Raw genomic sequence first — 21162 nt, forward strand, 5'->3', positions numbered from 1 at the left:
TGACGACACATCCCGCTTGCCAGACATCTGGAAATTAGCCCTCCCCACAAAAACTGACACCAGATCCAGAGGCACACAGAACGCCAACACCAATCAACCACACCAGACCCAAACCCAGACCCTCTCCACAGATGAATTACAGACACCATCCAGTAGCCAATCCATGGTGGCACCTCCGGATGCTGCACCCCCCTGCAATCCCTACACAGATCTGGCTGACACAAGCCACAAAACCACAGCTCGCCCCTATACACGAAGCCAAGCCAGAGCACAACTAAGTACAGTACAGCCATCTTCTCATGAAAACTCTTCACAAAGTTCAAGAGGTCAAGACACAAAGACTTTAGCAACTAATCCACACCTAATGACCCACCTAAGTGGTACTCAGGATATCACTCAAGAAATCACTCAAGATATCTCTCAAGTAATTAAGGAACAAAAGAAGAAAAAGCACACTAGCCTGGGAACTTCCTCTCTGCCCAGAACATTGGAGGCTATACACCACACCCCCTCTACAGTATTTATAGGAACTCAAACACTGAGATCCTGCTCTGTTCCAGTAACAAGAAGCCGAAAGCACCAGCCTGAAGATGACGAGTGAGACCTCGTCGAAACGTCGCCTAGACACCCCAACTTTTACACGGGAAGACACCCGAGGACACCAAAACCTGCATTCCTGTACCCGTGAAAATCTACGAAAGCAAATATATATATATATATATATATTCATGCAGCTAACAGGAGAGTAACATTTCCATTTCCTCATGACAAATGAAACAGCCAAGCTATCTTTCTGTTGCAACATTTATGAACAGAAAATATCCCCCATGGCCCCAATTAAGCTTCCAGAAAATTTAATGTATAAGAGCTTGTGTTTATTTATTTATTTGATTAAGGACAATCTAAGATTAAGCTTATATCTATCTATCTATCTATCTATCTATCTATCTATCTATCTATCATCTATCTATCTATCTATCTATCTATCAGTAGTTTAATACAGGAACTTTTGCAGTTTTAGCATCCTTAAATTGGAAAAAAGGATTAATCCACAAAGTCAAGGAGATGATGCACAGATTTGGACGATCCTGCAGTTGCAAATGTCACCTTGAATATCTTTGGCGGGGGGAGTATTTGCCTTGTCAGTGTACAGATGCTCACCAGCCCATCAGATAGATACAGTGGTGCCCCGCAAGACGAATGCCTCGCTAAACGAAAAACCCGCAAGACGAAAGGGTTTTCCGATTTTTTAGCGGCTTCGCAAGACGAATTTCCCTATGGGCTTGCTTCGCAAAACGAAAGCCCATAGGGAAATCTCTGGGGACAGCGGGGAACCCTCCTCCCACCGCAAGCCCCGGGAAGAGAGGAGAAGCTGCGCGCCTTCCCCTCTGTTCCCGGACCTGTCCTGAAGGCTTGCGGTGGGAGGTCCGGGAACAGAGGAGAAGGCGCGCAGCTTCTCCTCTCTTCCCGGGGCTTGCGGTGGGAGGAGGGTTTTTCCTCCCCACCGCCAACATTCAGAAGGCTGTTCTGAAGGCTGGCGGTGAGAAGAAAGGCCCTTCTCCCACCTCCAGCCTTCAGAAGAGTTCCCCGCAGCTTAAGTGCGGGGCAGCAGGCTGCTATCCGCAGCTTGGAGAGCCCTGTGGGGAAGTCCGGCAGGGCTCCCCAAGCTGCAGATGTCTGCCCCACCCGAGGGGCGCTCTGCTTAAGAGCGCCCCTCGTGCGGGGCAGCAGGCTGCTATCCGCAGCTTGGAGAGCCCTGTGGGGAAGTCAGGGCTCCCCAAGCTGCAGATGTCTGCCCCGCCCGAGGGGCGCTCTGCTTAAGAGCGCCCCTCGTGCGGGGCAGCAGGCTGCTATCCGCAGCTTGGAGAGCCCTGTGGGGAAGTCCGGCAGGGCTCCCCAAGCTGCAGATGTCTGCCCCACCCGAGGGGCGCTCTGCTTAAGAGCGCCCCTCGTGCGGGGCAGCAGGCTGCTATCCGCAGCTTGGAGAGCCCTGTGGGGAAGTCAGGGCTCCCCAAGCTGCAGATGTCTGCCCCGCCCGAGGGGCGCTCTGCTTAAGAGCGCCCCTCGTGCGGGGCAGCAGGCTGCTATCCGCAGCTTGGAGAGCCCTGTGGGGAAGTCCGGCAGGGCTCCCCAAGCTGCAGATGTCTGCCCCACCCGAGGGGCGCTCTGCTTAAGAGCGCCCCTCGTGCGGGGCAGCAGGCTGCTATCCGCAGCTTGGAGAGCCCTGTGGGGAAGTCCTGCAGGGCTCCCCAAGCTGCAGATGTCTGCCCCGGGCGAGGGGCGCTCTGCTTCAGAGCGTCCCTCGCACCCGGCAGCAGGCTGCTATTCGCAGCCTAGGCAGCCCTGCAGGAACTCTTCTGAAGGCTGGCGGTGGGAGAAGGGCTTTTCTTCCCACCGCCAGCCTTCAGAAGGCTGTTCTGAAGCCTGGCGGTGGGGAGAAAAGTCCCCCCCCACCAGCCTTCAGAAGAGGTCCGGGGAAAGAGTGTCCCCGGACCTGGTCTGAAGGCGGTCTCCCTAGGAACGCATTAATTGATTTTCAATGCATTCCTATGGGAAACCGTGCTTCGCAAGACGAAAAACTCGCAAGAAGAAAAAACTTGCGGAACGAATTAATTTCGTCTTGCGAGGCACCACTGTATGTATGTCACTCTTTTAGACTGCAGGTAGAACAGCACAATGAAGGGATGCAGAAGTTGCATCTTCTGTGCTAAACTTGTCTCCAGGAATTCTCCAGCTGGGGGACTGAATGAATGGATGCTCTTAAACCCCTTTCAAATCCCAGCTTCAAGACTAGAACAGCAGCCCATCTACAGAGTTTCCTTTATAAGCAGCTTGGGACAGATCCCTTGTGTGCTAGTGTACTCTGTGGCAGAGGTGGGGAACCCCAGGCCTTGGGGGCCAGTGCAGCCCTGGAAACCTCTTGAGAGGACAGGCATGAACAGACTGGTTACTGTACCATGAAACTTTTCACAGTTCATCTGAATTGGGCCTCTATTCCTTTACAATGCCGTACCCTCAACCCTAAAGACGTCCTCTGCATGTAGGTGCCAACTTACGCTTTCTATTAAGGCATTGCAAATACCTCTCCAAACAGGAATGGTTTTTTTTTTTTTCCTACAGCAAGTACAGAAAAGAGGGACTGGCCCTGTGGGTGGGATGGTGAAAAAGTTCCATAAGGTGGAAAAAGTTCCATAAAGACAGAGTGGTTGAAAGTTCTGTTCTTTTTCATCCATGTGATGCTCTCCTGCTCACCCACCGCGCAGAGAGTGCAGCCACCAGCAGTAAAATATCAACTACGATTTAACTTCATCTAGATTGTGTCCCTTATTTTTTTAGGAATTTCCTTCATGGTTTGCAGGTTCACAGAACTTCTACCCAGTTCTCACCCAACAAGGTCTTGTCTACCAACAAGGCATTTGATATCCCAGCCTCTCTTTTTGCAATGCCAGACACACGTAAAACCCAATACATTTAGTAATATTTATTTATTAGACTTCTATGCTGCGCTTCTAAGGATCACAGCCTAAAAACATAATATATTGTTTAATTAGCCACAGGCCTGGGAGAAGAAGAATGTTTTTGCCTGGCGCCTAAAGATATGTGATGATGGCGCCAGGCAAGCTTCCCTGGGGAGAGCACTCCCCAAATGGGGAGCAAACTGCAGAAAAGGCTCGTTCTCATGTTGTCATCCTCTGGACTTCTCACAAAGGACGTGCATGAAGAAGGGCCTCAGATGATGATTGCAGGGTCTGGATCAGTTCATATGTGGAGAGGTGGTCCTTGAGAGGTTTTACCACTGTCTCCTTCAAGCAGGCAGGAACCACCCCCTCTTGCAAGGAGACATTAATCCCCTCCCTGGCCCAGCCAGCTGTCCCCTGCCTGCTACTTTTTATCAGCCAAGAGGGGCAAGGGTCCAGAGCACAAGTGGTCACTCTGTCCAGTCCAAGCGCTGCTCCACATCCTCCGGCCTTATTAACTGAAACTCACCCAACACAACCGGACTAGACAGTGCCTGAGATTCATCTGCTGTAACAGCAGAGTCAGGATTCCGGTGGATGCAAGCAATTTCATGCTCAAAATGCTTTGCAAACAAGTCACAGTGAGCTACCATCATTTCTGCCACCTCCTTCGAGCCAGACAGTAAAAGGCTCTGCACTATCCAGAAAAACCTCTGCTGGATGACCCAGTGAAGATGTAATGGAAGCAGCAAAGTATGCCTTCTTTGCCGTGCCTTCACTGCTACTAGATAGACTCGAGGATAAGCCCTCACCAGTGTAGTCAGATGCAGTTAGTGGGTTCTATTCACCTGTCTTATTTTTAGCCTTTAACATGATTAGCACCAGCGATCTCATTAGCATTACACTAGCAGAGCACTCGGGTGGCACTGTGGTCTAAAACCACTGAGCCTCTTGGGCTTGCTGATCGGAAGGTTGGCGGTTCGAATCCCTGTGATGGGGTGAGCTCCCGTTGCTCGGTTCCAGCTCCTGCCAACCTAGCAGTTCGAAAGCACGCCTAAAAGTGCAAGTAGATAAATAGGTACCGCTCCGCTGGGGAAGGTAAACGGTGTTTCCATGCGCTGCTCTGGTTTCAGTGTTCCATTGCACCAGAATGCTGGCCACATGACCCGGAAAAACTGTCTGCGGACAAACGCCGGCTCCCTCGGCCTGTAGAGCAAGATGAGCACCACAACCTCAGAGTCATCTGCGACTGGACTTAACTGTCAGGGGTTCTTTACCTTTATAGCAGGGCATTCACAGATGTAATAAACAGCAGCATGTGAAGAAGTAAATATCTTACAATCAACACAAGGCCCTTTTGAATTTCCAGAACAACATAAAGTAGACAGGGCTTAGCTTTCGCATCACCATCACTCAGTCTCCACCCCCATCTCACTCCCCCGTTAATTATTTTTTTCTTTTCATTTTATGTTTATGAGGATTTGAAAATAATTTAATTCTTTCCTATCTGGTTTGGCCTATCTTTACCAGCTGGTAAATAGGAAACGTTCGCTGTCGGAAGCCAATCCTCTGCAGAGTGTAAACAGATGGAATCAATATAAAGTGACAAGTTAGACTGTGCTACTGAGAATATGGAGCCAAAACTAAGAGCATAACAGTCTCAGTACTTATTTTGTTCCAATTCATTTGGTGCCGAATAGCACTTCATGTGTGCACAGCTGTGTCCTTCCATGGTGTGTGTGTGTGTGTGTGCATGCACACATTTGGGGGGGAATCTTTATTTCAGTGTTGATGGGGACAATTCCAAGGGAAAAAACTTTTAATTAAAGATTTTGTACAAAGTGGCCTAGACGTAGAATATAAGGGATAATGAGGCACAGATGTATTTATTGCTCAGAAACATCATTTCTTTTTCTTTTTCACGTACTTAACAATAGAAAAACATCAACCTCAGTCCTTTGCATGGGGTTGAAAGCCCTTCAGATTAAAGTATGCTTGCTGCCGATCACTCGCCTTGTAAGAGCAGTCCTCTTGTGTGAATGCTGCTTGTGCATAGTGGGGAATCACACTAGAAGCGCAGGGTGTTCCTAGATCTACAGAAAAAATGGGGCTGTCTTGGTGTAGGGAGAGAGGGTTCCATGTGTCTTCTCTTTACATGACTTGAGGAAACCCACTGGATGCTTTTTGCATTGGATCGACAGCATTATTGGTTAACATTGACTTGACAAAGTCCCGGCATGTAGCAAGAAGTGATCTGTTATTTGCTGTTTCAGTGAGGAAGAGTTTCACTGGACTCACAGAGCATTCTCTACCCCCATAGAAAAGCATTGGACAGGCCTGGCACAAATGGATTTCTCTATTTGTGCCTCAAAGCACCAGACTCTGATTTGCCAATGAATGGCCCCTGGATGCCCTGAGTCTAGTTCTATTTAATTGCTATCATTCATTCATTCATTTATGGAACTTTATGAACTTCAAAAAAGCACTTCCTATCCCTAATCCTAATATATAGATAAAATCAGCATAATTTAAAAGCAAGTGCACATAATTGAATTATGTGTTTGGATAGGTTTGCTGTTATAAAGTTTTTAGTAGGCATCTAAAATATTATAATCAAGGTGTCGAATGTTAATGGAATAATAGTTGATGTATGGAATCTGTGAACTAGCCAGGGATCCATAGGGCTCCTGTGGAATAATCATGGGTGACTTTAAGCCACAGAAGTTGTAGGCATCTACAACATGGGTTTTTAACTCTTCTTCCAGAAAGGTTTTTCTTTATGTAACAGGAACGTGTCTTCCTTCTGACACTTCATTTGCTCATGTCCAATATCCTTTATTAGGCATAGCAAACCACACATTATCAAACAGACACCGTATACAAATGGTGCAAAATACGAGCTCAATTTGCTCATGTCTTTAAGACATGGATGTGACTTCAGGTTGCAGATCGTTCTTTCAAACAACCAGCCCCTGAATGTACCTGTGAAATGTTGGTTGGCATGACATATTTAAGCAAGGGTTTTACTTGCAAACAGAGTAAGATTGAAATAGAAATTGTATGTAAAGAGAAGTATAACCACATCTTATGCTTTGGATAGGCTCTTCTCAGTATATTGCTAAAATTCCCAGACCCAGCTTTGTTCAGGTAGAAAAAGAAAAAAGGAATGCAAATTTCAAATATTTCATCTTTAGTACAGTTTTGTTTTGTTGCTGCTTTTATTATTATAAAAAAAAAACATGACACCCCCTTTCCTCTTTCATAGAAAGTATGTTCATTCTGCTCAATGCTGAATACTAATAAATTGCCAATATTTAGTACAACTAACCACACCTTTAAAATATGCTGAGCCCCCCCTCCCCCGACCATCTTAACACGTTTCATTTTCAGCATATATCTAGGTTTCAATAGCTGAACAAAAGTATCGTTTAACAGCTCAACAGCAATGAATATGGTTTGAAATGAATCTATACTTTTTAAAGTGATTTTTGACTTTCCCAAATATCATTTAGAGAGAACATTACCTTCATAACATCAGCAAAGTGTCTTTTCTCATATTTGAGAGTGAAATCTGAAAGACCATGGTATGCAGTTTGAGGTGTGTGTGTGTGTGTGTGTGGAGGTGCATTTTCTGAAAGAGAAAAAAAAATGATAGCACACTTCTCCATCACCTGAACCACAGCTTCTATCGCTAACCATTTGCTTCTTATTTTAACACGAATCCTTTGAAAACGCTGAATAGATTTCCAAAAAGCTGAAACGCTTTATCAAGACATGTAGACTTTTTGACTACAATCAAAATGGGCAGATACAGCGTCACGAGCTGAGAAGAATTATTGAGGTCAACTGCTTCAAGATGACGGATTGTGAGTATGATAAGTAAGTAAAGAACAAGTTAAGGATTCCTGGGAAGCCATTGCGGGGAAACTATATTAAGGCTGCAGTACAGAACTATACTTCTTGCAGCAGGTTCATCGCATTTTCCTTTCTACGCTATTAGTGGTAATTAGGGACTAGACCATAGAAGCTCGTCATGAGGCCTTAATGGGGCAGTGTCCCCCCCCCCCATTCTCACACTCTCATTCGCCAAGCCCTCAATGCAAGGCACAAGTCACTTGGTGAAGTTCCTTGAATTGTGCTGCTTAAAGTCCCTTTTAATCTACTTCTACCTCCTGCTGGCTGCTTCACGTGCATCTTTGGCAGGGGTCAGCAAACTTTTTCAGCAGGGGGCCGGTCCACTGTCCCTCAGACCTTGTGGAGGGCCGAACTATATATTTTTTGGGGGGTGGGAGAAGAACGAATTCCTATGCCCCACAAATAACCCAGAGATGTATTTTAAATAAAAGGACACATTCTACTCATGTAAAAACACGCTGATTCCCGGACCGTCCGCAGACTGGATTGAGAAGGCGATTGGGCTGGATCTGGCCTCTGGGCCTTAGCTTGCCTACCCATGATCTTTGGCCTCTCTCCTTCTGGGGTCTGCATACTGCACATATTAAACAAAACCCCTCTTTGTTCTCCTCTGTGTAATAGACTCTCCAAGGCAGGGGTTGCGTGAATATTGCCCAGAATCCCTTCAGCCAGTCAGTGACAGCATTTTAGGTGGAACGCTCTACAAAGATCATGAAATGCTGTCACCCATGTGGCTTAATGCCATGAGTGCCTGGCAGTGAACGAGTCTAAGAGATGTCTCAAGAGCAAGCAGCAGTGACCATGGCAGAGCAGCTCAGCCCATTGGGCTTCACCGAGGGAGGGAGGGGGTTACACTGACTTGTTATGAAGCTTGTGAATGGTAGCAAGAGTGGAAACCAGAATGGAACCAGAGAGGCTCCACTGCCCTCCTTGGGAGATTAGCAACCAAACCTAATAATCACATATGCTGGCTAGTTAGCTTGAGAAAGGGCTAACACCACAGACATTATTGCTGATAAACATATATTCAGACCATAGAAATACAGTTAGAATCATAGAATCATAGAGTTGGAAGAGACCACAAGGGCCATCGAGTCCAACCCCCTGCCAAGCAGGAAACACCATCAGAGCACTCCTGACATATGGTCGTCAAGCCTCTGCTTAAAGACCTCCAAAGAAGGAGACTCCACCACACTCCTTGGCAGCAAATTCCACTGTCAAACAGCTCTTACTGTCAGGAAGTTCTTCCTAATGTTTAGGTGGAATCTTCTTTCTTGTAGTTTGGAACCATTGCTCTGTGTCCACTTCTCTGGAGCAGCAGAAAACAACCTTTCTCCCTCCTCTATGTGACATCCTTTTATATATTTGAACATGGCTATCATATCACCCCTTAACCTCCTCTTCTCCAGGCTAAACATGCCCAGCTCCCTTAGCCTTTCCTCATAAGGCATCGTTTCCAGGCTTTTGACCATTTTGGTTGCCCTCCTCTGGACACGTTCCAGTTTGTCAGTGTCCTTCCTGAACTGTGGTGCCCAGAACTGGACACAGAACTGGACACAGTTGGTAGAGAGGGCTCTGTGTGATGTCATTTCCCCTGGAGAGGAAGGAGCATATAGTACTATTCCTCTCTCTCTTCCTTTGACTACTGTTGGATGTAGACGTGCCTCCACTTGCTCCAGCTTTAGGTCCATGCCAGAAGCTATATTTATGCTGTAAATATAAGTATTTTGACTGCATAGTTTTTACTTCTGCCATTGCTGTGAATTAATGCAAGATTAAAAGTTATAAGCGGGTAAGAAGGGGGAAGCCAGCTTCCTTCATTAGTTGGACTTGCTCAAAACAAGGTTTTACAACCTAATTCCTCTGCTTTTGATTCTGCTGCCAAGGATGGGATTTTGAAACTCTCTTCAATCCCCCACGCATGAGCTCCTGGAGGGAGAAATTGCAACTGATCTATTTTCTCCTACCCATTAAAACCCATCCCACACCCCCATTGATTGTTAGTAAACTCTCCTTGAGTCACCATGGCAGACTGGGAGTGCAACATTCAGACCCTTGTTGTTGTAACTTCTGCTTCCCTGGGTGGAGCCAGGCTGTTTTGGGCCCTAGACAAGGCTACCTACTTGCGCCCCAAGCAAAACACATGTCTTGTAGGAAAAAAAGAGAAACACAAAACTTGAAACTGCTAAATTTATTTTAACTTGCCTTTTCCTTTACAAAATGTTCCCAGCAATTTCTTCAGGTCAAGCCCTGTTGTTTGGGCATGTTCAGCTGATGATACTTCCCAAGCCAGCTAGTCTCTTTTTCAACGTTGTTGAGTGTATGTAAGCTTTTACAAGTTTGCGCTTTGAGAAACTGTGTTCACCGCTTGCCACTGGCTTGGGAAGAAGTGTGAGAAGGATCCTTAGAGCATCAGAAACATTCAGCACATTATGCAAGAGTTTTTGTTGTAGTATGAAAAGAAGCCTTCCTTATAGCTGCATAGACTTTGGAAGTCTTTGAGCTATTGTTATAAGTTCACAGCACAGATCTTCAGCATCAATATATTTGTTTCTATTGTTCAGCAATGATTTTTCCAAATTCTCATATGTCTATATGCCATAGAGGAAGACAAAGAAGGAATTATATTGTGGTAGCTTTTGGAATTCCTCTTCAACAGATTGTATGGCCATGTCTACGTAAGTCAGCTTGTTGGAAACCTACTTTGATAAACCTGATTTAAGTTTCTAAATGATCAGTATTCCTCTCATGTGAAGACAGAATTGCTCCAATGTTCTTCCAGTCTTTTGAACCTGCTTCTTGTAGTGTTGATGCCCCCCCCTTTTTTTTTTGCTGAAAGACCTACAGCAAAAACAAGAAGCCACATCTTTTTTTTAAAAGAATATTTATTAACATTTCCAAAACAGTACAAAAACAAAAGAAACACAAAAAATACAAAAAATACAAAAATACAAAATTAAAAACAATTAAAAACAAATACAATTTCCATTACTTATTTTCTATTAACTTGTTTCCCAGACCTCTCACCTCCCCTTTTTTGTATTCCAGTTCAAATTCCAGTTTTTGTATTTTGTATTCCAGTTCAAATTATTAGCTCAGCAAATCCTTATTGTAACTTATTATAACTTATTATACCTTATTATAGCTTATTTCTCAACCTTTACATTACAGCTGGTAACCACTTAGTTTCTGTCCAACATCATTCTAACATCCATTAATTTTACAATGCTTCTGTAAATAGTCTTTAAATTTCTTCCAGTCTTCTTCCGCCGACTCTTTTCCCTGGTCTCGGATTCTGCCGGTCATTTCTGCTAGTCCCATATAATCTATCACCTTCATCTGCCATTCTTCCAGAGTGGGTAGTTCTTGTGTCTTCCAGTACTTCGCAATGAGTATTCTTGCTGCTGTTGTTGCATACATAAAAAATGTTCTGTCCTTCTTTGGCACCAATTGGCCGACCATGCCCAGGAGAAAGGCCTCTGGTTTCTTCAGGAAGGTATATTTAAATACCTTTTCCAGTTCATTATAGATCATCTCCCAGAAAGCCTTAATCCTTGGGCACGTCCACCCAAGGTGAAAGAATGTACCTTCAGTTTCTTTACATTTCCAACATTTATTATCTCATGTGAAGTCAGAAATGCTCCAATGTTCTTCCAGTCTTTTGAACCTCCTTCTTATAGTGTTGATGCACCATTTTTTATTTTTTATTTTTTTTGCTGAAAGACCTACAGCAAAAACAAGAAGCCACATCTTTTGAGGTTGACTGTATCAACCACTGATGGCACACTTCTTCACCATTTGCTAGTCTCCTCTTGTAGCGTATAAGAGAAAATATTCTGGTCTTTTGGGAAACCTCCTGTGGTCCATGTTGCATTATAAAATGTCACAAATTATCTCTGCAATAGTTAGGCCTGTTAGCAGGGTCTCTGTAATTCAGGTCAGGCACAATACCATCTTCTTTTGCAGATGTTGCAGTACTTTCACTTTTCTTGACATCCTCTTTTTTCCTTGGTGTGTTTTCCAGAAATATCTCCAATTTGTGAAACTTCTATCTTAGAGTTTATATCGTTCTCAGTAGGAGCACACATTCAACTCCCTCAGTGCTGGTTTCAACAAGTATATAGTCATATTTTTGTTCTTCAATTGCTTTCTGTGCACAAAGGTATTTCAAGAAGAAGCTCTCTTGCTTTGCTTGCTCCTTCGCTTTTTCTGCCTATCATTTGCAGTACTGAGCTCCAGCCATGTCTCACTAGAAAAATGAATAGATTTTCTAGATAAGATTAAGATGTGACTGAAAGATTAAAAATTAAGTGTATTTTCACTTTGTGCATATGTGTAATACAACATCAATCAACTTGATGGTCTATCTATTACATATATACATAAAAACAATTCTAATGTATGGATTACTTAAAAAATGATAACATTCTTCAAAACATAAAGCAAAAGTAAAACATTATCAGAAACTTAGAAAATATAACACAAATAATCTGTGTAAAGCTGTGGCCCTCCAAGATCAGTACTGGGCCCTAAGTGACTGCCTAGTTGGCCTAACACAACTGCGTTGGCCCTGATCCCCTCTCCCCTCCCCAAAGAATATTGGGAACTAGTTTGTTAAGAATTCTGGCAGGTGCAGTTCTGTGAGGATGAAAGTATAATTCCTAGGACTCTTTGGGAGAACTTGTGTACTTTTAATGTGTGTTTGTAGTACTTTAAATATATAACGTTGCAGAAGGAGAGAGGGAAATCAGTGGCTGCCATTTTCAAAGTACAAGAATAAGCAAAACTGAATTCTGCAAACAGTACATTTTGCAAAATGGGTAGAGCTGCACGGTTCTGTTTTACTTAATTTATTCTGCAGGGTTGTTTTTGCTGTTGTTGTTGCTGCTACTGTTGGCTGTTGTTGCTGTTATTGTTATTATGATGATGTCAGGTGAAGCCCCAAGCACCTGGAATCTTCTTCAGGCACCCTGCAGGCATTGGCCACCTACTTAGGGCTAGTCTCTTGCTGCTCCTTTTCCATTTTGTTTTTAATGAAAGCTCTGTTCTTCTCCCAGTACCGCATTTGATGCTTTCCTGGCCCTGCATTCCTGAGGAACTTCAGCTATGCACACAGTCTTGCCTAAGAAGATGCTGGAGGGTTTGGATGGTTAGATTGTTTGCATGTGGTGTTGGCTTGCTTTTGTTGTCACAATCACTCAGAGAGACAGCCGGGGGAAAGTGGGGAGTTTCAAATGGTCTGATAGTGTTACTGGAGGTGCGGCCTGCACATTATTGTGAAGGAGGGGAGTTTTACATTGAAGAAGAGACAGGATCAGGTTTGGGTCCTGAGGGATATGTGTATAGTATAAAAACGTTAGGTAGTATTATGGGCTATGGTGAACAAGGCTGATAAAGTGGTCCTGTGGTTGTAGAATAAATAATATATTCTTATTCTTATTCTTATTATATTAGAGTGGACTGTAGAACTCCCACCTCCTATGTACAGTGGTACCTTGGTTTAAGAACAGCTTAATTTATGAACAACTTGGATTAAGAACGCTGCAAAAGTAGGTGTTTTGGTTTGTGAACTTTGCCTTGGAATAAGAACATGTTTCGCTTCCTGTTGAGAGTGTTCCATTTGTAAATGGAGTCCCCTGCTGCTATGGGAAAGCACGCCTTGGTTTAAGAACGCTTTCATTTAAGAACAGACTTCCGGAACGGATTAAGTTCGTAAACCAAGGTACCACTGTACTAGTGTCCTGTTTGCCATGAAGGATGTTTTGTTTACACAAGGGCAGAGCATTTGGAAGTGGCATATTCTGTCTGTCTGAATTGGCACAGCCCATTCTACTGCCTCATTCCCACTTCATGCTTCCACAGGTATAAATCCAGGCTCAGGTATGGAATGAGTGAGGGTAGATTTCTAGGAGGAGTCCAAAAATGTCTCTATGTTTGTAGAATGAAAGTTTAATTTATATGCTGGTTGTGCTTTCAAGTACAGTAAGTAGTTATTTGAGCCAGATGTATTCTCCTGGAGTTCGGAATGACTTTCATTTGGGAGGTCCATGGAGATTTAATAAGCTGCAGTTGCAGAAACACTGAGTTGGATACAAGCCTACAGGAAAATGAAAGAAATTAGATGGACAATTTATTTGTTTTCCTTTGCTCTAAATATTTTATATCTCTCATTACCACCAACCTCAAAACCAATTTTAGTCCATCTTTACTAGCTGGGTTTGCTTGTTTGATGTGCCTCTTTTTGTGTATGCTTGGGATGTTCTCCAGAATTTGATCAGAACAAAATAGCCCAGTTTTATAATTTGGTACGTGAAATTACAGAACAGAAGCAACACTTTTCTAAAGCAAGCCAGTGGAAAACAACAAAACGTGGCTTTATTTGACAATAAATCTTGTGCTTGGCATTGCATGCTGGGATGTGATAAATCTGTTTGAATGTCACTACATCAACAGTAGTGAGTACCATCATAAAAAAGATCACAAATTTTTATTTAGAGCATTTAAAGCTGAATAAAAATGATGAAATTTATTCTCTGGAGATGTGTAACATTTATGTATGAAACAACAAATGATTCATCTTTGGCGGATGGGAGTTCATTTGGAATTATGCGCATGGAACCTGCAAGGGGCAGAGGAGGAAGCTTTTCAGCAGAACCTTCTCAACTTTCTCTCCTGAAATCACCCTTTTGATTAAAGGGACTCAGGGCAACCCCTTTATTCTATATTACTTTTGAATCCAGGCCTTTTTCGATGGCTCCGGCTCAGAGCTTTTACAGTAGGGAGAAGATGGGTGGTAGTGTAGGATGACCATTCATTCTAGCAGCAAACTCGGGTTTAGTTCCTTCCAGTTGGGAAATAAACTCCCTGGGTACCCAGAATTACATATACTTGTTCTTTACAAAGTTCTGTTTTTCTTTTAATTTACAACAACAACCATTGAAGGAAAATGAGAGGTGGGGGCAGGTCTAAAGAAATCAGAAGTCAGGGAGGGCGTAATTCCCCTTCTCATCTTCATATGATTACTGTGGAGGGACTGTTCAGTTTTCCCCAGCCCTTATGCTGCATGAGTCTAAGGATTAATTATATGACTAAGAGCAATTGAAACACTGAATGTTTGTATGTTAGTTAAAAACACTCAGTGGAAGGTCGGGTGGGGGGGGGGTGAGGCAATGGACCTACTCAAGCCCCTGACAATGTATAGTAAATGTCCAGGACTGGGAGGTCTGTAGTCCCCAAGGGTTAAAAAATTCTCACTGTACAACACACTGTATTTTATATGTCTATAAAATGAAGAGGAACAAAATATGCCCTGTATCCCCTTGCGGAAGTTCACATCACTACACTTAGAAGTGGTGGAATGGCAGTGCTCACCTGACATGTGAGGAGAGGTTGGTGCTGTGCAGATACCCTGGCAGGAGTACTGGATTAGCTCCGCCAATGCATTTGCACTGCTCCAACCTCACTGTCACCTCGCCTATTGAGAATTGCCCATTGAAACCAATGGAGATAGGTTACACGTGTGTGCACACCCCACTGCCACAAAGCCACAAATGCGGAAAAATCTCCCAGTGGAGGAAACCCCCAAAGCAGTCCCATGGGACTGAGCATGAAATGCTGGCTGACTGTTGGGGAGCGAGAGAAAAGGGAAACTGTGATGGGGTAGAGGGAGAGAATGGAATGGTCAGGACATTGACCAGAAGCTGCCCCACCCCCTTGGGCAGCTGTTTTTGTAGGGCCCCATTTGTCAAAGTGCAGTCCAGGTACTGCTACAAAATGAACCACCAAGGGAAATGGTTGAGTGACGGCACAGTGGAGGGCCATTGCAGCTAAACAAATAGTTTCTGAGAGAAAACTGAATGTACAATTTAAAGATAAAATTTTATTCAATTCTTATTTTTAGACATATATTTAAATAAGTGTAAATATTTCATGTTTGTTCTCCCGTATATTACTCTGGATGGTTCACATTTAGAATTTTTTGTCTTGTCTTTGTCTTTAGGTTGTGGAATCGCTACTGTGTGTCTCGAACAAATACACTGAGTTACAAAGAGTTTTTGCAGTTTCTTGGCATAAACTTGGACAAAAAAAAGAAAAAAGCTACAGAAAGCGAAGATTCAGGTAGGCATTTTTAGGCGAATAGGGGCACAACCTTCTCCCCCATTCATGCTTTCAGGAAGATGAAATTAATATCAGAAATATAAGCAGCTATGGTATTTGGAATAAGGAAGCTGTACAACATGCTCTATACATTTGGATAAAGCTCTGACGAGAAGAGCAGTCCTTCAAACCAGTGGAATTAATGTTTTCAGCACATGTACACATTGGTGTGCATTCCATGGTCTGTGACCCTGAGTTCCCTTCTGAGTTTTCCAAGCATTATGGCCATCCCAGTGGGATCTACCAGTTTCCATCCCCAAACTGAGGTCCCCTTATCACTAAGGTTACAAACCTGTATCTAGCTGTCATCAATTCAGAATACAGGCTGGGATCTCATATTTCTTCTACCTACAGAAAAAATGTATTACACATAGAAAACCAACAGTTAGGAAGAATGCTCGGCTCAGTGTATCTCTGACACCTGGTTCTCCATGTGGAATGGACTTTTTTCTATAAAGCAGCATTTAGTCATGAAAACCTACTAATACAATCTGAAATGCTACAGTCCCTTCCCAGGTTTCCCACCTCAGTGGGAACTCCAGCCCCCTGCTTCACATGCACTTTGTGAAAACCATTTCTGAAAAACGAATCATTAATGTGTTTCATTTTATTATGCAGAATATTGCTGTCATTGGTATATATACAATACAGCTCCTTATGAGCACAGAATTAGTCAAAATACCTGCAACCCAAAAGCAGCTTCTTCCATTGTAAGCAGTGGCACAACAAATTGATGTATTTTCATGAGCATGTGCTTCAGTAGCCTCAGGGCTTAGTTTGTGCTTGCAAGAGGAAACCTGTTTTGAGAACCAGGGTTTAGTACTTGGGCGTGTGAGGATAGAATGTTTCTGGCCATATGCACTGCTGAGTGACCATGAACCAACCTTGCATCCTGACTGGGTTCATTGAGGATCGGGGGCTTTCATTAGTAGCAGTACAGTGGTGCCCCGCAAGACGAACGCCTCGCAAGAAGGAAAACCCGCTAGACAAAAGGGTTTTCCGTTTTGGAGGCGCTTCGCAAAACGAATTTCCCTATGGGCTTGCTTCGCAAGACGAAAATGTCTTGCGAGTTCCTGCGGGGTTTTTTCCCTTCCCCCCCCTTTTCCTAAGCCCTAAGCCGCTTATCAGCTGATCCGCTGATAAGCCGCTTATCAGCTGATCCCCTAAAAGCCGCTAAACCGCTAATAGCGCTAATCCGCTAAGCTGTCAATGGGCTTGCTTCGCAAGATGAAAAAACCGCTATACGAAGAGCCTCACGGAACGGATTAATTTCGTCTTGCGAGGCACCACTGTAATAGTAGCAGCAGCAATAAAACTATATAGGCCATTTCACATACAATCAACAATTTTACAACTACCCTGCAGTGCTGGCCAGTTTTATTATAAGTATTTATTATTATACAGCATACTGGAGTGCCAACCTGAATATAATATTGTGGGGCCCAAGCAAGCCCAGCCCACACCATTTGAATGGGAATGCCCATCAACTTTGTGGGGGCCCACCCCCTCAAATATTTCATTGTGGGGGCCAAAGCCCCCATGGCCCCTACACGCTGGCTCCTATTACAGCACGTGAGAGGGACGGAGGCTGATAATACGCTGTAGTTTAAAAGCCACCTTAGTGACTGTGGCACTATTTCCTCTTGATAACAAAAAACCCATACCGATTGCCCTTCTGAAAGGGATGTTTGACTCAAAACGTGTTGGCCATAAGCTGACAAAATTGTGTGCACCTGTGTGGTTTCCTCTTCTCATCATTTTTTGAGGTGATATTTCAGCCAGAGAGCTGCCAGCCCGTGCTCCTAGCTTCTTTGAACTCTGCCATGTCTCACTTTTAGGAATTAAGCACCGTGCAGCCTCAGTTTTCAAAACTACAGTTGTAAAATGATTGTTACAAAACATATTCTACTGGGGAGAAAGGGAAACAGATACACAGGGAACCAAGTTGGAAGGAAATAGCGGGTGCTAAGGGGAATGAGATTGATGCTTTAAGGTAGCTTGCAGAAATGGGCCAGATCCTCAAGGAAATGAGCACTTTCATTTCACTCCCACTGAAGTGGCTGAGCACTCAGAATACCTTGTGAGAGACTCTCTAGAGGCTGTAGCATTTAATGCTGTATTCCAGTCTTGCCAGCCCCCAAACTAATGGAGAATCGTGACACTGAAATGTAACGGGGATGGGGGTGGGTTCTCTTATTTTTCTTTTCCTTTAAAAAGTATCTTTGGGGAACTTCCACGCAATTCTCTAAAATTGTGGAAGAAAAAAATTTCTGTTTTTAGAAGCCAAGATCTCCTCCAAACTGCTACTTAAACTTCAGAACAGTATTAAATATTTTATTAGTTCCATTGACGTTTTGAACATGGATGACAGCAATAGCATTTTCCCATGCTAGTGCTGTAATATACACAAATATATTATGAGAGAAATGCAACATTAATCTTTTTTGGCATCATGCAAGGTTATGCAATTAAACTGTAGTCTTTACAAATACAAATCAAGGTCAGTGTAGAGATGGTTGGATAAAGATGTAGTTTAACTGGATTTTAAAACATAGTATGGAAGTTTTATCCTTCTCTTGGTATTGTCCATGGGAAGAAATCAGGAGCTGGCCTCTCTGCCCCTCCTGCCCCTTATAGTACTGTTTGCTTGCAGGGTATGCCTAGATTTTGTATGAAGATTAGGTGAAACTACTTTGCATAAATTGCCGGGAGCCTTCTAGCTACTTCTGTTCCCTTCACTCGCACAGTATTTTGGATTTTCATAGAAAAGTAAGAAAAACATTTATAGTCTTTGCTACGGCTAAACTCATTTCTTTTTCTAAGGTTTGATTTTCACAGTACAACTGGCATGTTCGTTAAGGGAGGGAATTTTGTGCAAATAGCATGAAAATAGAAAGTGTTCCTCTGTTTTGATCCACGTCATGGGTGCTAGTTAGAGATCAGAACTTTGCCTTTGGGACTTGAGGGATGTCTGCCCTGGGCTGCACGCTTCACCTCTAAACCCTGGACTAGAAGCAGCACCTCTTGGGGACTTGAAGCATAACTGCTAGGAAGTCTGACCTCCTTGGACGCTGGCAATAGATCTCTGGTTCTTTTTGTGTTTCCTGGGGGCGGATTGAAGTGGAGGACTCCAGAGCAGGGATGTCATAGAATTCTGCTCAAAGTAAATGCAGATACAGAGATTCCCTCTGTCCGTGTGTTTGCTCAGTGTTCAGAAAAGGAAGTCCCTGAAGTGACTAGTTTGCATTTGTTCACAGTGGGGTTTTCAAACCAGTAGATGACATGTAATTAATGATGTACTTTTTGACATGTCATGTTGGGTTGATGTTATCATGCGACTTAATAGATATTTAGAACCCTGTGGGGTGATGGCTAATTGATGGGCTGTTAGCTGCTTCATTTACATTGAAAGTGAACAGACAGGAAAGTGAATAACTGTGAAAAACAGAAGGTGTTTGTTTTTGGTTGATTGTGGGACTGCAAAGGTGTGAGAAAGTAATTGTTGTTTTTCCTATTTCTGAAGCATTGTTTGTTGTCAGAGGCAGCCTATATGCCAGTGGAATGCATCACTCATTATTTTCACATGGAGAAAAGTAATTTTTATTGCTACCTGTGGAAATTATCTGTGTTCCTCCACAGAAGTCCCAGACTGTTTTGTCAAATGGGGTGAACCATGTGGATTAGACTGCTCGATTCCAACCACTCTAAATATGCATTTTAAAAGTAAAATTTCATTCTTCTTTTTATTACAAACTTTACTGGAAGTTTTAAAAACAATTAGCAAGCAGAAAGTGTTGTCTTCCACGGCAAATACATGTACAGATGTTACGTTTTGTACGCACACAGCATCAAATCAGACTTGGAAAATCTTTTATGTTATAGATTAAGCTGACATCCACAGGGTATACTTCGATCTAGAGCATTAAGATAATTTCTGCATAGTAGCTGCTGTGACTCTTTTCCTGTTGCCTGATTGCGTGGAATTTGATGGGGTGACAAATTCGTGCTGAATTGCAAAAATATAGCTAGTGAAAATGGCTGTAATCCTAACCCCTCTCCTCCACCACCATCTCACACCATGCAATGTGACTTACTCTGAGTAGACATGGTTAGGTATGCAGCCATAGATGGATTTGTGACAGGCCATTAGCTACCTGGGATAACTCAGTTGGGAGAGCATGAGGCTCTTAATCTCGGGGTTGTGGGTTCGAGTCTCATGTTGGACAAAAGATTCTCACACTGCAGGGGGTTGGACTAGATGACCCTCATGTTACCTTCCGACTCTACAGTGATATGATTTGAAGATTGTACTTCATAACTTTGCATTTGAGATGACACCAAGTTCTTTGTTGGTTTTACCCCCCTGGAAATTAACTGAACTTTGAAAAGGGGCATGTGGGAAAGACACTTCATTTGTAAACATAGTGCAGCATGGGGGCACAGAACACAGCAAAGCAAAGACCCCCAAATACATAGAACACTGCCATAGCAAACAGTGGGGTGGAGAGCAATGTTTTGGGTGGAAATACAACAGCAGCGGATTGAAACCAGCTCACTTTATGCTGAATGAATGATGAAACAGATATTACTAATTTGTCATTCTGCTACCAGTGGGAAACATCTGCGGGAGACCTGGAGTTTGGAACAGGCCTAAGCTTAACATTAGGAAATTCAGGACCAATCTGAATACACCCCATATTAGCTCGCTTGTAGGTGAATCAGTGCTTAATTGACCCTGAGATGCTTGCCTATCTTTACTCAACTGGGCAAATGAGAACAAATTTTCCTGGACAAATTTGTTCTGAAGAATTTCATTGTGTTTAATTCTCCTCCCTGCAAAGTCACCCCTCAACTGTCTACAATGCAAAAGAAGAGAGGCAGTTTTGAGGAGCCTCTTTTGTCAATGATATACAACTCCCCCACAACATTTGTGCTGAACTTTTGGCCTTTTGAAATAGTGGCCGAGCGCTCTCAGCCTCTGGCTCTCATACAAAAACATGGACACAGCAGGTAACACTGGTTTGTACATCATTGCAGCATGAAGTGAAATGATTCCATGCCCCACATTTGCAATATGAGATAGTTATGCTGTCCAGCATTACCACTGGGGCAATGTATGTCAAATGCTTTGAACAGTCAAAATCAGTATATAAATGCTAAGTGGCGTAATGTTAAAAGAATGCTAGTAGCAGTTTTGCTAAACTATAGTTTTCCTTAACAGTGCAGAACCAGAATGAGCCGCCTGAAAAAAAGGAAAGCACATCAAAACTACCCTTGGCAAATACGGCTGGATATAATTTGACAAAAATCCATCTAGATGACACTGCAAAGAGGTTTAGGGAAAAGGTGAGCCTGGTGAAAAATTTAAGAAAGTGTTTGTTTTTTTACACAGGTCAGCAGGTGAAGGCAAATTACGGGCATGTTGGTGTTGGGAAATCCTCCATCAGTTCAGTACCATTGCAGCTTTGGTCAGTGATACATGGATTTTCACTCCTTTTTTCTTTTAACAAGCCCCTTTCCCATGCTAGCAATCAGGCCACCCCTCCTAAATATCTAGGAAATCATCAAAATACTTGGAAACAGGGGAAGCAGGGAAGATAAGAAGGCAAGTAGCAAGTGAAGATTCAGAAGT

At 43.3% G+C, this 21162-nt stretch overlaps 1 protein-coding gene across 3 annotated transcripts in view; it reads left to right on the forward strand.

Moving 5' to 3' along the window:
- Positions 1 to 21162, forward strand: part of EFCAB6 (EF-hand calcium binding domain 6) — a 107152-nt gene that overhangs the window by 11837 nt on the left and 74153 nt on the right. For all 3 annotated transcript variants that reach the window (XM_081860935.1, XM_081860933.1, XM_081860934.1), the window contains exons 6-8: positions 7201 to 7337; positions 15373 to 15491; positions 20752 to 20876. In XM_081860935.1, coding sequence (XP_081717061.1) covers positions 7201 to 7337; positions 15373 to 15491; positions 20752 to 20876 — 381 coding nt within the window. The remainder of the gene's footprint in view (positions 1 to 7200; positions 7338 to 15372; positions 15492 to 20751; positions 20877 to 21162) is intronic.

The sequence above is a fragment of the Podarcis erhardii genome, assembly GCF_964252035.2.
Source record: "Podarcis erhardii genome assembly, chromosome: 5".
Lineage (NCBI taxonomy): Eukaryota > Metazoa > Chordata > Lepidosauria > Squamata > Lacertidae > Podarcis > Podarcis erhardii.